Raw genomic sequence first — 17,048 nt, 5'->3', positions numbered from 1 at the left:
AGATAATTACACATATGCCATTAATGAAAGGGCATGATTACGGATCTGGATCTCTTGACCCGTGATCCATTATAAACAAAACACACGTCTTTTCAGTTCAAACCAAAATAGAGCGAAGCCATAGAACTTCGTCATAAGAAATTAGAGGAAGATTGATTGTTTAATTTTTTGAATGGGCTAAGTCCTGAATTTGAGCAAATTAAATCTTCTCTCTTGTCTAACTTCACTTCTCCCTCTCTTGAAGATGTTATCACAAAATTAAGTGGGGAAGAAACTCGTATGGGCATAAGCAAGCACAATTTAAGTGTTCTTGCAATGCCTTCAAATAAAAAAGAAAATGGAGTGAATGTCGTTTTTAGGCCGGGAAATAATTTGAGAATCTACAAACCTCATTTTAAAAATCAAAATCAAGAAACTAATAGTGGACAAGGCAGAAGAAAGGACTATAGCAAAATTGTATGTCATTTTTTCATAGAACCGGGGCACATCAAACCGATATGTCCCAAATGGAAGAAATTGTTGGCCATGGCCACCACATCCCAACCGCAAAAAGAAGAAAGTTCATGTACTTTCATAAATGGAGCTCTCTCTCTAAATCAAATTATGGAGGCACTTCAACCTCTTCTCAAGGGAGCCATTTTCGGAGCCATCGTGTCTACGTTTTCTCCTCCAGGGAAAACCTTTTGGCTCTTAGACTCAGGTGCATTATTTCACATGTCTGCAAATGCTTTATCTCTTTCCGAATATTCAAAAAATACATCACCTTCTTTTGTTTCAACCGCGGATGGCACTTCTCTTGAAATTAAAGGCATTAGAAACTTTGAAAGACAAAATTTCTTTATTTCTAAAATTAGATTTATACCAAAATTGAATTTAATTTACTTTCTGTCTCTCAACTCACGGATCATGAATGTGATATAAAATTCTCATCTGATAAATGCTTAATACAGGATCGCCGGTCCAGGAAGTTGCTTGGGGAAGGCTCTAGGAAAGAAGATTTATATTATGTGGACTCTCTCCAAATACCAAAAACTACATTTTGTAACGTTACACAACATAAATATATGTATGAAGGAGTAGTAACCAATGTCCGCACTTGTGGAGGGGTGACAACCAATTTTCCTATAACGGTTGGGTTACATCAAGGATCTACTTTAAGCCCTTTCCTGTTTGCTATAGTGATAGATGAGCTTACAAGATCAATTCAAGAAAATGTGCCGTGGTGTATGTTGTTTGCTGATGATATTGTTTTGATTGATGAGTCTAAAGCTGGGGTTAATGTTAAGTTAGAATTATGGAGACAGACATTGGAAGCAAATTAGTTTTAAGTTGAGTAAAAGTAAGACAAAATACATGGAATGTCGATTTAGTAAGCAACAAAGTAGTGATGGGAGTGTAGTGAAGCTTGGTGAGCACGAAATACCGGTGGATGATTCTTTCAAATATTTAGGATCTATCATTCAAAAGTATGGAGAAATTGATGGAGATGTAAATCATAGGATAAAGGTTGGGTGGATGAAATGGAAGAATGCAACTGGAGTGTTGTGCGATCGTAGAATGCCATTGCGGTTGAAGGGAAAGTTTTATAGGACGACTATTAGGTCTGCTTTACTATTATATGGAATGTTGGGCTGCCAAGAGACATCATATTCAAAAAATGAGTGTAGCTGAGATGCGTATGCTGAGATGGATGTGTGGAAATACAATAAAAGATAAGATTCGGAACAAGGAGATACGTAAGAAGGTAGGCGTTGCACCCATTGAAAATAAGATGAGAGAGAATCGTTTACAGTGGTTTGGACATATTCGACGAAGGCCTAATGATGCTCCAGTTAGAAGGATGGAGAAATGGGAAAATATATTAGTTAAAAGAGGTCGGGGTAGGCCTAGGAAGACATGGATGGAGGTGATAAGAAAGGATATGAATGCTTTGAACCTCACCGAGGACATGGCATTGGATAAAAATGAATGGAGGAGAAGGATTCATGTGGAAGACCCATAATGATTTTCTTTGTTGGTTCATATCGCCGACCCCAATTGTTTTGGGTTGAAGGCGTAGTTGTTGTTGTTGTTGTACACAACATAAAGATATAAATGTTTGACACAAAAGACTTAGTCATCCAAACATCACCAAGTTATCCTATTTAGATTTAGTCAAAAATCTTTGTAAAAGTTTGTTCTCTTGTAATGATTGTATTCTTGAAGAAATGAGAAGTATGCCTTTTGAACAAAGATCTATGTTTACCACTAAACCTTTTGAAATTGTTCATTCGGATGTTTGAGACCGGCACCCGTTATATCAAAAGGCGGTTTTGCATATTATGTAATCTTTATGGATGATTACTCTTGATATTGTTGGATATAATTCCTTAAACACAAAAATGAAGTATTTTCATGTTTTAAATCATATCATATGATGATTAAGAATCAATTTAGTGAGAACCTAAAAATATTTAGGACCAACTCCTTAGGTGAATATCTCTTCAATGAATTTAAGAGTTACTTTGAAAGATACAATATTGTTCACCAAAAATCATGTCTTAAGACCCCTCAACAAAATGGGTTGGCATAAAGAAAGCATAGGCATATCATTGAAACCACTAGAACCTTACTCATATCTCAAAACATTCCAAAAAGATTTTTGGGCCGAGACGTTCCATCCAAAAATCTAAACAAAATTTTTTCTTTTGAAAAATTATATAAAAAAGAACCTGACTATAATAGGTTAAGAATTTTTTAATGCAAATGTTTTGTACTTACGGACAAAAATGATAAACTCTCACCAAAAGCCATTTCATGCGCATTTCTTGGATATTCCAAAACACAAAAAGGATTTCAATGTTATGATGTTTCAAATGACAAACTATATGTCTCAAAGAATGTGACAACAACAACAACAACAACAACAACTACGCCTTCGTCCCAAAACAATTGGGGTCGGCGATATGAACCAAAAAAGAAAATCATTTTGGGTCTTCCACATGAATCCTTTTCCTCCAATCATTTCTATCCAATGCCATGTCCTCGGTGAGGTTCAAAGCATTCATATCCTTTCCTATCATCTCCATCCAAGTCTTCCTAGGCCTACCCCGACCTCTTTTAACTAATATATTTTCCCATTTCTCCATCCTTTTGACTGGAGCATCATTAGGCCTTCGTCGAATATGTCCAAACCATCGTAAACGATTCTCTCTCATCTTATTTTCAATGGGTGCAACGCCTACCTTCTTACGTATCTTCTCGTTCTGAATTTTATCTTTTATTGTATTTCCACACATCCATCTAAGCATCCGCATCTCAGCTATACTCATTTTTCGAATATGATGTCTCTTTGATACATCTAACCAGACACAAATCCCTCGGTTTCCTATCTCTCATCTTTGCAAGTCTATAAATATCCTTCTCGCCCTCTTTGGTATCCAACTTGTCATAAACCTTCTTATATATCTTATCCCTCGCGTTCCGAACTACTTTTTTAACTTCCTTATTTGCTATCATATATTTCTCCAAATTCTCATTATCAGTCTCAAGGAATGTGACCTTTTTGGAAAATGATAGTGGTTTCGAAAAATGTAAATCACATGAAAATAATGTTGACTATTCTTTTTTTATTTGACCTATTATCTAGAAATGATGATATCAGTGATGATGAATTATCATGTAATGATACTAGTGATCATGAAATGGATGAAAACAATAATGATTCCAATCCATCTACCAACCATCATCAACAAAGAGGGAGATCTAATAATCCTATCACTTATACACATAGAGATAAAGCCACTTTTAGAAGTGCAATTGAACAATATAGTGAACCTAGGGAATTTACCTCCTCTTTTGATACAAATCCTAAAAGAACTAGGAAAGTTTTCTCTAGATTCGTATCCCATTCTCTCCTAAATATAGAGATTGTCTTAGTGCCATTCGCTCATATTTCGAACCTAGAAACTTTGAGGAAGCCAAAAATATGTTGAATGAAAAGAAGCTATGGAAAACAAACTTAGAGCTCTTAGGAAAGTCAACACATGGGAATTCCAAAATCTTCTTAACGAAAAGAAAACTATAGGATGTAGATGGTTTTTTAAAGTCAAAACCAAGAGTGATGGATCTCGTGAAAGATATAAAGTTCGCTTAGTAGCAAAAAGGGTATAGTCAAAAATATGGAATTGACTACGATGAAACATTTGCTCCAGTAGCACGCATGGTCATTGATAGGTGTCTCATCGCTATCGCCTCAATTAAGAAATGAAATATTTTTCAAATGGAGATCTTAATGAAGAAGTCTATATGGATGCTCCACCAGGTATGAAAATTCCTAAATGAAAGGTTCTTCAGTGACGAAACGCTCTTTATGGTTTAAAACAAGCTCCCAAGGCTTGGTACGATAGATTTAACAATGTAATGTTAGAAAATAGATTTTCAGCGTGTTATACTGACACTGCTTTGTTTGTTAAGAAATCTGATGCAGGAATTGTAATATTATTATTATATGTTGATGACATGTTAATGACACGTGATGATGTCAAAGGAATCAAGAGCATTAAATCTACATTAACTATAAAATTTGAAATGTCAGACTTAGGTTTTTTGACATATTTTTTGGGTACTGAGGTTGCCTATTCTCAGAGAGGTTATTTTTTATCTCAAACTAAACTTGTTTGTAAGATTATTGACAGATCAGAAATTACAGATGATAAGGTATGTGAAACTCCTGAAATAGTAGGATAAAAAATGAAGATTGATGATAGGATTCATCTGAAAGATCCCACTCCTTACATGCAACTGGTTGGATCACTAACATATCTTAGCATTATCAAACCTGATATCTCTCATGCAGTGCATGTTGCTAGTCAGTTTCAACATGCCCCAAGTACAATATATATACGCGCCATTCTCCGAATTGTCAGATACATAAAGGGAACCATAAACAAGGGGTATTTCTATCTTCTTCTTCTGAATTAAATTTAATTGCTTATACTGACTCTGATTGGGGAGGTGACCCAAATAACCGTCACTCCACCACTGGTTTTTGCATTTTTTTAGGGGAATCCTTAATTTCTTGGAGATGCAAGAAACAACACAAAGTATCTCTCTCATCCACCGAAGCTGAATATAGAGCCATGGCAAGTACTATCATGAAAATTGTTTGAATTCGAAGATTGCTGGAAGATATGAATATACGAGTTGAAGGGCCCATAAAGCTATGTTGTGATAATAAAAGCGCAATCTACATTGCCAAAAATCACACATTTTATGAGCACATGAAGCATATTGAGATGGATTGTCACTATGTTCGTGAAGAATATCTAAGAAAAGTTATAGATCTTATGTAACATTAGAATATCAACTGACAGACTTCTTCACCAAGGCACTCTGTTCTCCTGGATTCAATTTCCTTCTTGACAAACTTTCGGTTATTTCACCCTAAGTTTGAAGGGAGGTGTTAAATTGTAATATGTAATTGCCTCTTTTGTATATATTTATATATATATAGAGAGAGATACATATGCATATATAGATATGCATATCTCTCTCTCTCTCTTTCTATATATATATATATATATATATATAATACACGATAGGGGTATAACTGCCTTTTTACACATTTTCTTTTGAGAATATGTTCGTAATTTATTTTTATTTTTTTATGTTTTCTTTTATTTTCTTTTTTTATTTCTTTTCATTTTGGCCATGAGGGGGCCCACAACATATACGTTGGAGCCCCCTCCAACAATTATATTTACAACCGTTGGAGGGGCTCCCAGAAAGAGTTGAATATACGACAACGACATTGGTTGAAGTTCATAAAGGACTATGACTTTACTATTTTCTATCATCCGGGAAAAACAAATATTATAGCAGATTCTCTTAGTCGCAAAGTGGGTTGCACTTTGTCCAGTTTAGTGGCAAAGGGATGGAAATTGGTGGAAGAGTTTACTGACTGAAAGCCGTTCGGAGACGAGCTGAGAATCATTAAGCTATCCAGTTTATCTGCTCTCCTGAGATTCTCATAAGAATTATTGAGAGTCAGAAGGAGGATCCCCAATATAAAAAGCTTAAGTCGCTTACTCAACAAGAAGATTCCTCATTCACACTGAAGGAAGATGGCAATATTTGGATGCAAAAGCGACTTTGGGTCCCTAGCGACCCTAAGTTAAAGGAAGAACTATTGGGCGAGGCATATAAGTCCAAGTACATCATATACCCGCGAAGTACAAATATGTTTAAAGACTTACAACAGGGGTATTGGTGGAATGGAATGAAGCGCGGGGTACCTGGAGGAATGTTGCAGCAGATGGAGATTCCGCAGTGGAAATTAGAATAAATCACCATGGATTTCGTAGTGGGTTTGCCTAAAACTCGAAGACAACACGACACCATATGGGTGATAGTAGACAGGTTGACCAAATCAGCTCACTTCTTACCCATACGGATCAACCAATCTCTTGAGAGCTTAGCGGATTTGTACATCAGAGAGATTATATCCGATCAGGATCCACGGTTTACCTCTCGGTTTTGGGGACAATTACAACAAGCTTTAGGTACAAAGCTAAAACTGATTACCACTTTTCATCCCTGTTAAGATTAGTCGACCATTTGTTATTTCAAGTCTTTTATTCTTAAAGTTTATTTATTTATTCTTAAAAGATGGTTCTTTAGCATTTTACAAATAATGAGGGACCCGTTTGTAATTTTTCTTTCAGGCTAACCTCTATTTAAACTAGAGGTGATTAGCCCTAAACGATGATTGTGATTTCTCCCTCTCAGCCTCTCTCTCTCTTCTCTTTCTCTCTGCCTTGGTTCTAAGGTGCAGTATTGGATCTGTCCACATGGTAAATGATCTTCAAGTGAAGGTTTCATCTCCTATGGTGATGATGTGTGATTACAAGGCAACTACGTATATAGCAAATAATCCTGTGTTTCATGAGAGGACAAAATATATTGAAGTTGACTGCCACTATGTAAGAGATATGGTTTAAGCTGGCCATATCTCTACCAAGCATCTAAACTTAGAGGATCAAGTTGCAGATATGTTTACAAAGCCTTTTACTAGTCCCAGTTTCTCAAAATGTTGCGGCAAGCTGAGCATGATTGATATCTATGCTCCAGTTTGAGGGAGAGTGTTAAGATTAGTCGACCATTTGTTATTTTAAGTCTTTTATTCTTAAAGTTTATTTATTTATTCTTAAAAGATGGTTCTTTAGCATTTTACAAATAATGAGGGACCTGTTTGTAATTTTTCTCTCAGGCTAACCTCTATTTAAACTAGAGGTGATTAGCCCTAAACGATGACTACGATTTCTCCCTCTCAGCATCTCTCTCTCTCTCTGCCTCGGTTTCAAGGTGCAGTATTGGATCTGTCCACAATCCTTAAACTGACGGGCAATCCGAGAGGACCATCCAGACTCTGGAGGATATGTTACGATCATGTATGCTGGATTGGAAGGGCGAATGGGATAAGCATGTGGTTTTCGCCGAATTCGCTTACAACAACAGTTATCATGCGAGTATCGACATGGCTCCTTTTGAGGCTATGTACGGACGACCCTACAGATCACCCATGTATTGGGACGAAGTTGATGAACGAGCTATAAAATCACCAATTGTACTACAACACTATACCCAACAGGTCCAGATGATAAGAGATAGATTGTTGACAGCTCAGAGCCGACAAAAGAGTTATGCGGACCAATGACATAGGGAACTCACTTTTGAAGTGGGAGATCAGGTTTTCGTGAAGGTGTCACTAACCAAAAGCATTTTTCAATTTGGCAAGAAAGGAAACTCGAGTCCCAGATTTGTGGGACCATTCGAGATTTTGGAACGGGTTAATGAAATAGCCTATCAGTTATCTTTACCTCCTCAGTATACCCAAATTCATAATGTATTTCACGTGTCTATGCTGAGGAAGTATATTCAAGATCCGTCCCATGTCATTTAGTATGAAGACGTGGATATACGGGAAGACCTGATGATGGAAGAAAAGTCAGTAAAGATTTTGGAACGGAGTGAACGAGTACTAAGATCCAAGACCATCCCTCTTGTTAAGGTTAGATGACAACATCATGACATCGACGAAAGCACATGGAAACCTGAGGCCAGTATGCGAGAAAAGTACCAAAGTCTTTTCGAGTAGTCCTTATATGTGAATTTCGAGGACGAAATTCTTTTAAGGGGGAAGGGATGTAATAACCGTGAATTTTATCAGATAAATAAACTTGAAATTTATGTCCTTAAGCGGGTACAAGGATATTTTTATTGTCTTATTTGTTTATTCGTATTTGGACCTCGGATATCCTATTTGGATCTTCAATGTTGGATCCCTAATATCCTGTTCGGATCTTCGATATTCCATTCTGATCTTAGATATCGGATCACGAACATTAAATTGGATATCTAATAATAGATTTCAATCAAATTGATCGGATCTCAGGTTTTGGATCCCCAATATCATGGTCAGATTTGATATTGGATTCAGGATGAATTAAGTGGGTCCACGAATCTTAAATCAAATTTTTAATGGAAAAAAATTATATTGGGCCTATAATACTCTAGTGAGATTGGTATAGCCTATGCGATGTTCGGATCCACAATATTGCATTTGGATCCTAGACATCGGATATTTAAATATGGCGATGAACCAATTAAATTTTTTATGTTTGGATCCATAATAGTGGTCTAGATCCATGTATGTTAATTTGGATCCATAGTGTGAAGAAAAACTTCGAATCTTAGATCCGTATTTCTTAAAGGGGTTTTGTGAGCATGATGGATCTTGGACTCATAATCAGTTGTTGAGATCCATGATAATGTACTTTGGTATAAAGAAATCTAGTTTGGGTTTATATTCGAAAATTTAAATATTAATACTTTAAAATTTTTAAAAGAAGATCTGGATCCGTGGATGGATCCGGATAAGCCCGAAACTTTGGAACGCAAAAAGATAGATGGGTCGCGGGTCACGATCGATCCAAATTCGCACGTACTGGTGCGTTAAATGGAAAGTAAAAAAAACGTTAAAGTTAAAAGGAGAACACGCAAACCCTAAAAAGGGTTCACGTTTGGGATAAGAAAGAGAGGGGCTGCATGTTTTAATGCAGCCAGAAATGGATGAGGAAGGGTGGGTAACCGACCTCCTCTCCCCCACGATCTCTCGCCGTTTTCCCAATTTTTTTCCCCATTTCTCCTTCACCTCTCTCTCCCTCACCTCTTTAAAACCTCTCTTTTGTTACCTTGTTATTCCTCTTCCTTTCTCTCATTACTCTCTCCCCTTTATCCCTTCTTCTATCTTCCTTCTTCACATTCAGAGAAAAAAAAGGGGCTCGGTTTCACGACAGCTGGAAGGAATCAACCGATAAAAGTGTGGGGGATCTGCGATTCACAAGTAGGATTCACTGTGATTTTTGCATGTGCTGGTGTCAGGCATGCAAGTTTTTTCCGTAAAACTCATATCGAAAAAAAAATGGGGATTTTCAGTTCAAAGGTAGGAGTCTCACTTTGGTTACTGTGTATTTTGTTCCAAAATATGCAATGTTTGTTCTATAACTCATTCACGTGAACCAAATTTGTGCAAATCCCGAAAATCTTTTGGCCCTGCGTGAAGTGTGTACGCAGACAACTTGATATGCGGGTTTTTTTATCTACCTATCTGGTTTGAAAAAAAATTATCTGACCCGCTTGTTTACTGTTTTGAAGAATATATAACGATTTACCTGTATGTATAAGTGTATTGTTAGAGTAGGATTCTTATGCTGTGTTCTATTCTAATGTTCGGGGCTGCTATGCATTTTCAATATATGCCTAAAGAGAAAAAAAAACAGATCTGTTTGGAACATATTAGATACAGTATGGCCCATATGCATTCTTGAGTTGTTTTAATGTAGCCTTCCTCCCGGTGGTGGTCCATGAACCCACAGAACACAGTTGCAAATGTTTCCAAAATTCATTTCCTTTGGTCTGTTTGTTACTTATAATCTGTCATCAATGTAGGTTGTTTGTATTTCTTCCAGGTGTACTGAGAGATTTGTGTAATTCGTTACTCATCATAATGACATATTTCATGTTTTTTTTTTCACCTTACACATGCATGCTTTCCATCGATAAGAAAAGAGAGCTTAATGTCCAGTAACATATACTGCTACTAACGCCATTCTTTGGCTTTCATATCTGCATATATATGTGCTGGTGCATATGTGTGCTTGTTCACCCACATGCTGCCTTTTCTCGTATCTTCTATTCTTACCTGTTGAATATGTGAAAAATAACCTCATGCACACTTTAAAAGATGCCTGTAATCTCTGCCGATTGCTCTGTTGAGTAGATATAATTCCTGATGTCTGTTTAGTGTACGTATTTGAGAGAAGAGATGCATTTAGGTAGAACAATTTGTGTACTTTCATTAGTCTATGTTGCATATTTAGGAATAAGTAGTTGATTTTTGTGGTACTACTAGCATTGTCTTGGACTTGTAGTGAAATGTATTAGTTCACATTTTTAGTATTAAAGAATGTTTATGTTGGACCAAAGTCTTTAATTTTGGACAGATTTTATTGTCTGTGGTACTTACAACAACAACAACAACAACAACTACGCCTTCATCCCAAAACAATTGGGGTCGGCGATATGAACCAAAAAAGGAAATCATTTTGGGTCTTCCACATGAATCCTTCTCCTCCAATCATTTCTATCCAATGCCATGTCCTCGGTAAGGTTCAAAGCATTCATATCCTTTCCTATCATCTCCATCCAAGTCTTCTTAGGCCTACCCCGACCTCTTTTAACTGATATATTTTCCCATTTCTCGAGCATCATTAGGCCTTCGCCGAATATGTTCAAACCACTGTAAACGATTCTCTCTCATCTTATTTTCAATGGATGCAACACCTACCTTCTTACGTATCTCCTCGTTTCGAATCTTGTCTTTTATTGTATTTCCACACATCCATCTAAGCATCCGCATCTCAGCTACACTCATTTTTTGAATATGATGTCTCTTGGCAGCCCAACATTCCGTACCATATAGTAAAGCGGGCCTAATTGTCGTCCTATAAAACTTTCTCTTCAACTGCAATGACATTCTACGATCGCACAACACTCTAGTTGCACTTTTCCATTTCATCCACCCAACCTTTATCTTATGATTTACATCTCCATCAATTTCTCCATACTTTTGAATGATAGATCCCAAATATTTGAAACGGTCATCCATCGGTATTTCTTGCTCACCAAACTTCACTACACTCCCATCACTACTTCGTTGCTTACTAAACCGATATTCCATATATTCTGTCTCACTCTTACTCAACTTAAAACCTCTTGCTTCCAATGTCTGTCTTCATAATTCTAACTTAGCATTAACCTCAACTCTAGACTTATCAATCAAAACAATATCATCAGCAAACAACATACTCCACGGCACATTTTTTTTAATTGATCTCGTAAGCTCATCATCACTATAACAAATAGGAAAGGGCTTAATGCAGATCCTTGATGTAACCCAATCGTTATAGGAAAATTGGTTGTCACCCCTCCACAAGTGCGGACATTGGTTACTACTCCTTTGTACATATCTTTAAAATGACAATTTTTGTTTATGCGAGTTCATCTTAATATTTGACATCTTAATATACTTAATCGTATACAAAAGTTGTGTTATTAATATTAATACCTATACACGCATATGTGTGTATGACAATGGTGGTGGTGTAGCATCTGCAAATTTGATATTTAATACCATCATTTACTAAATGACTGTTTGCATCCTCCATCTCATTACGATATTAGGTATATTCTCGTAGATTGTGACATGCACTGGTATGATAAATCTTAAGATATACAGGGTTGCCCAGGTTTGAGCTTGGTGTTGAATTACACCAACAAGGTGTCTAAGTACACCTAAACTAACAAAGTCAAAGCACATGCACAAATAAAGAAAATTGTGAAGCCGGACTAGTTTAAAGGTACTGGAGCACTCTAGGTGAGATTGCACAATTAAATGGATAAAATTTGGTAACATACCTATTTAAGGTATGAATGATTGAGAAAATATTACTATTGTGGTATGATTCATAATTTTTGTGAATCCCAGTGTCTATGAGCTATTGAGTTTAGATAAGGAAAAAACCTGAAAAGTCAAGTAACTATTAAGATAAGTAACCCACTCAGACTTGGGCTTACCTTGGAGAGGGTAGATGGTACACAACTCCGAAGATAAGCGTTTTCTTGCTTTGAGTAGCAATGGCTCGATGGTTCTCAGTCCTCGGAGTTAGGGGACCTAGACTACTAACTTGTCCTAAGCGGTAGCTCCAAGTTTTTTTTTTAACGCACCAGTACGTGCGAATTTGGATCGATCGTGACCCGCGACCCATCTATCTTTTTGAGTTCCAAAGTTTCGGGCTTATTCGGATCAATCCACGGATCTAGATCTTCTTTTAAATTTTTTAAAGTATTAATATTTAAATTTTCGAATATAAACTCAAACTAGATTTCTTTGGACCCAAGTACATTATTATGGATCTTAACAACTTATTATGGGTCCAAGATCCATCGTGCTCACAAAACCCCTTTAAGAAATACGGATCTAAGGATCCGAAGTTTTTCTTCACACTATGGATCCGAATTAACATACATGGATCTAGATCACTATTATGGATCCAAACATAAAAAATTTAATTGGTTCATCGCCATATTTAAATCTTCGATGTCTAGGATGGATCCGAACATCGCATAGGCTATACCAATCCCACTACAGTATTGTAGGCCTAATATAAAAATTTTCCATTAAAAATTCGATTTAAACTTCACTGACTCACTCATTTCGTCCTGGATCCAATATCAAATTTGACCATGATATTGAGGATCCAAAACTCGATATCCGATCCATTTGATCGAAATCTATTATTAGATATCCAATTTAATGTTCGTGATCCGATATCTAAGATCCGAATAGAATATCGAAGATCTAAATTGGATATTAGGGATCCAACATTGAAGATCCAAATAGGATATCCGAGATCCAAATACGAATAAACAAATAAGACTAAAAATATCCTTGTACCCGCTTAAGAACATAAATTTCAAGTTTATTTATCTGATAAAATTCATGGTTATTACAAAGTGTGGTGACATTGGTTAGAGTGGTGAACTAGATACTGTAGTCATTTAACTTGTATTATTGATGTTGATTAATGATAACAATATCATATGACCATCTTGTAAAGAAGTGAACTATCGGTCATGGATGTCTGACCTTACTGTTGATATTAAACAGATTCTGATCAATAAGCAGAAATCTTCGAGGCACCTTTTTTGTTCTTTTTCCAAACCTTGTATGTTTGTGACAGAGGTTGTTGTTCCATATTATCTCCTGTAGGATTTTTTTTTTCACCCAATTGTATGAATTGAAAGTTAAAATTCTTATTGGCCAATATGAATGTCAAACTTTGGGCCTAGTCAAGAAATTGCTGAACAATTCCTTGTGATTGGATTTTGCATTTTCTCTAGGTTGAAACCAGCTGATACTTGCCCACAAGGGCTCCACTCATCTGGTAAGGATGACTTATGGTAGTCACGAAGTTGATGGGACGTCACAAGTTCGAAACCCACAGGGGACATTCCCTGCTGCAAGGTCAAATCTGGGTGTACTCCCTGGTGGGGAGTGGGGGGCTGGGGCTGGGGGTGGTGGGTGGTGGGGAGGGACTGCAAGGGCTTTACCCACCGGAGGCCTGCCAATGCGTGGTCAGTGATGGAGGGGTTTTCCCTTGGCCTAGGCAAACGGAAAAAAAAGTTGATTCTTTGTCACAGTCATGCTTTGCAGTTCCTAAGAGATTCCTAACGTTTCTAGGCAAAAGCCTATAGTTTGTGACCTTGACCAACATCTCTTTGTCTAATTTGAACCCAATCTTGTTACGTGTATGTATGTTATTGTTGGAGGTGGATGTGGCCCCACATGGTGTATCCTTATCTTACTCATCTTGGACTTTCTGTGGTGCTACATGGTTATTCTAACCATTTCAAGCATAGTTTCATATTCGTGCTTCTATCTGTTTAGAAGTTGTCTTGGAATGCAAGGGCTTTACCCACCGGAGACCTGCCAATGCGTGGTCAGTGATGGAGGGGTTTTCCCTTGGCCTAACGGAAAAAAAAAGTTGATTCTTTGTCACAGTCATGCTTTGCAGTTCCTAAGAGATTCCTAACGTTTCTAGGCAAAAGCCTATAGCTTGTGACCTTGACCAACATCTCTTTGTCTAATTTGAACCCAATCTTGTTACGTGTATGTATGTTATTGTTGGAGGTGGATGTGGCCCCACATGGTGTATCCTTATCTTACTCATCTTGGACTTTCTGTGGTGCTACATGGTTATTCTAACCATTTCAAGCATAGTTTCATATTCGTGCTTCTATCTGTTTGGAAGTTGTCTTTCACTAATTGATGCACATGTCTGGATTTTTGTCTCACTAAATGGAAATCAGTACTGGGTTATCATCGTGGCTTTTTTTCTGCAGTAAGTTTTATTGATTATTACTTCGTCTCTTTTTTGGTTTTTTGCTCATATTTGAATAAAAAATTTCATTGTTGCTTCTCGTAGTTCCTTGAGAAAAATATATATTTCCAACAGAAATTTGAACTTGTGAAGATTGAGTGCACGCCTGTGTGTGGGAAAGACTTGTCTACTAAAATGATATATTCTTTCACAGACATTGTTGTACTTTTATGAGCCGATAGAGGTGAAGCAAGATCAGATAATTGAAGGATCTGTTACATTATCACAGAGCAAGGAAAACCCTCGCTTCTTAAATATTCATCTGGAATATGCGTGAGTTGAATTTATCACAGAAATTATTTTTCATGCTGTTTTCTTCCTGACTGTTGGACGAACACTGTGGTGTTGCAGTTCAGGTGGGAGATCATTTGTCAAAGAATCTGTAATGCGGTGATCCCTTCATTTTCCTCAATTTTGGAAGAATTTCTTTGGTTACTCTGCCAGGCCTTTACAAACTGTTTGACTTGTGGTGACTCCACTAATCAGATATGGAGGATAGGAGGGGTTTAATTTGAAGATTCAAGACAGTATCTTATTCAGTTGAGAGCATGGCAAAGCACCACTGATCTAGATGGCAGTGCTAGGGTGATATTTTCTGTGTTTCAGCCATCGACTGGACGCAAGAGAGGCTGATCTTAGCCACTATACTCCAATCAAACATGGTGGTGGTTGAAGTTTGTTTAGCAAACGTCAGAGGTTGTGGGTGTTGGAGGTGACCCTGTATAATGTCTTTTGTTATATCATATATTGTTAAGCTCTTTCTCGAGCTCCACAAAATGTTACTTTTACCATCTTATTTCATGTTAAGAAACTGCTGTACTTTTTTGTGGAACTTGGTGAGGTCTATCATCATCAAGTCAGAATACTTATTAGTGAAGACTTTGAATTGCTATTTCAGTTGGTAGTCTATGAAGAGCTAAAGTCTTCGTGGGATAAAGCTTGGACTTCATGCCCTAGTTTTAAAATTGTACAGATCCAGGGGCCTAGTTTTCGAGATGCCCATGTTCAGCATCTCCAACATCCTTCATGCATGAGACCGTAGTCACAAATTTCATGATCGGGATTTTCTTGTCCAAGGAAATCTTGTGATAAATTTAAAAAAGAAAATTTGTTTTTCCTTGGGAAATATTGATATATATACAACAACAACAACTACTCCTTCGTCCCAAAACAATTGGGGTCGGCGATATGAACCAAAAAAGAAAATCATTCTGGGTCTTCCACATGAATTCTTCTCCTCCAATCATTTCTATCCAATGTCATGTTCTTGGTGAGGTTCAAAGCATTCATATCCTTTCCTATCATCTCCATCCAAGTCTTCCTAGGCCTACCCCGACTTCTTTTAACTAATATATTTTCTCATTTCTCCATCCTTCTAGTTGGAGCATCATTAGTCTTTCGCCGAATATGTCCAAACCACCGTAAACGATTCTCTCTCATCTTATTTTTAATGGGTGCAACGCCTACCTTCTTACGTATCTCCTCGTTCTGAATCTTATCTTTTATTGTATTTCTACACATCCATCTAAGCATACGCATCTCAGCTACACTCATTTTTTGAATATGATTTCTCTTGGCCGCCCAACATTCCGTACCATATAGTAAAGTGGGCCTAATAGTTGTCCTATAAAACTTTCCCTTCAACTGCAATGGCATTCTACGATTGCACAAGACTCCAGTTGCACTTTTCCAGTAATAACGAGATAATATAACTTTTCCGGTGTGAGGAAATATTGATATATATAACTTTAAAAAATATATAAATACATACAAAACATAAAAAATATAAATATTGCAGTAATAACGACATAATATTTCAATAAAAACACGGCATTTTCAAAATAAGTGACATTTTGAAGTTATTGCATTTTGGGGGGGTTAAATAAGCTTATGAAAATCTGGTGATAAAATTACGATATCGTTAAAAAATGGCCTATATTTTTTCTTATACATGAGACCTCCCTTTGATTTGCAAGCCTAAAAACGCCATCGTATTGAAAAGCCAACTTGTTCAATGAGGTCAAGGGGGCATGATCCTGCAGTTAAAGACATTTGAGGCTCTGTTTGGGTTCTACCAACTTTTCCTAAGATTTGGGATATTGCATTGTGGAATGAGGTACGATAATATCCCCACCTTGTTCTGGTGAGTGTACCCGAAACTGTAATTGGTAAATTACCATCACCTATTGGTCCACTTGAGGCTGTTGGTCATCCAAACATGCCTTAAGGGTGGTAGCTGCCAATTCTAAGAATTATTATTCTGTTTTTCAAATGCGCAAATTCCTCAATTGCCAACTCTCAAACAATGCCTATGGCACTAGTAGGATGGGGCCTAGACCGAGCGTAGGTTCAAATCGGTCACCCCTCTGCGTAAGCCTAAGCTTGGTGACTCCCTGGGGTTGAGAGGCAAGCCCTCAGAATTTTACGCCTACATGAACAGAGACCGTAAGTACAGCAGGCTGAGCCACTGCAGCTGGGGCGGTTTCTCTAAGTAAAAATTTAAAG

At 37.1% G+C, this 17,048-nt stretch overlaps 1 protein-coding gene across 1 annotated transcript in view; it reads left to right on the top strand.

The window, feature by feature from the left end:
* The window catches only part of LOC149818054 (putative protein arginine N-methyltransferase 6), a 78,072-nt gene extending 62,661 nt beyond the window's left edge, over nucleotides 1–15,411 (top strand). The window contains exons 12-14 of the mRNA XM_089986138.1: nucleotides 14,698–14,816; nucleotides 14,895–14,933; nucleotides 15,030–15,411. Of these exons, the coding sequence (XP_089842264.1) occupies nucleotides 14,698–14,816; nucleotides 14,895–14,933; nucleotides 15,030–15,042 (171 nt within the window). The 3' untranslated portion in view covers nucleotides 15,043–15,411. The remainder of the gene's footprint in view (nucleotides 1–14,697; nucleotides 14,817–14,894; nucleotides 14,934–15,029) is intronic.
* The last annotated feature ends 1,637 nt before the right edge of the window (nucleotides 15,412–17,048 follow it).

Source organism: Nuphar pumila, chromosome 13 (assembly GCF_984573655.1).
Source record: "Nuphar pumila chromosome 13, dmNupPumi1.hap1.1, whole genome shotgun sequence".
Lineage (NCBI taxonomy): Eukaryota > Viridiplantae > Streptophyta > Magnoliopsida > Nymphaeales > Nymphaeaceae > Nuphar > Nuphar pumila.
This window is presented reverse-complemented; position numbering and strand designations above follow the sequence as displayed.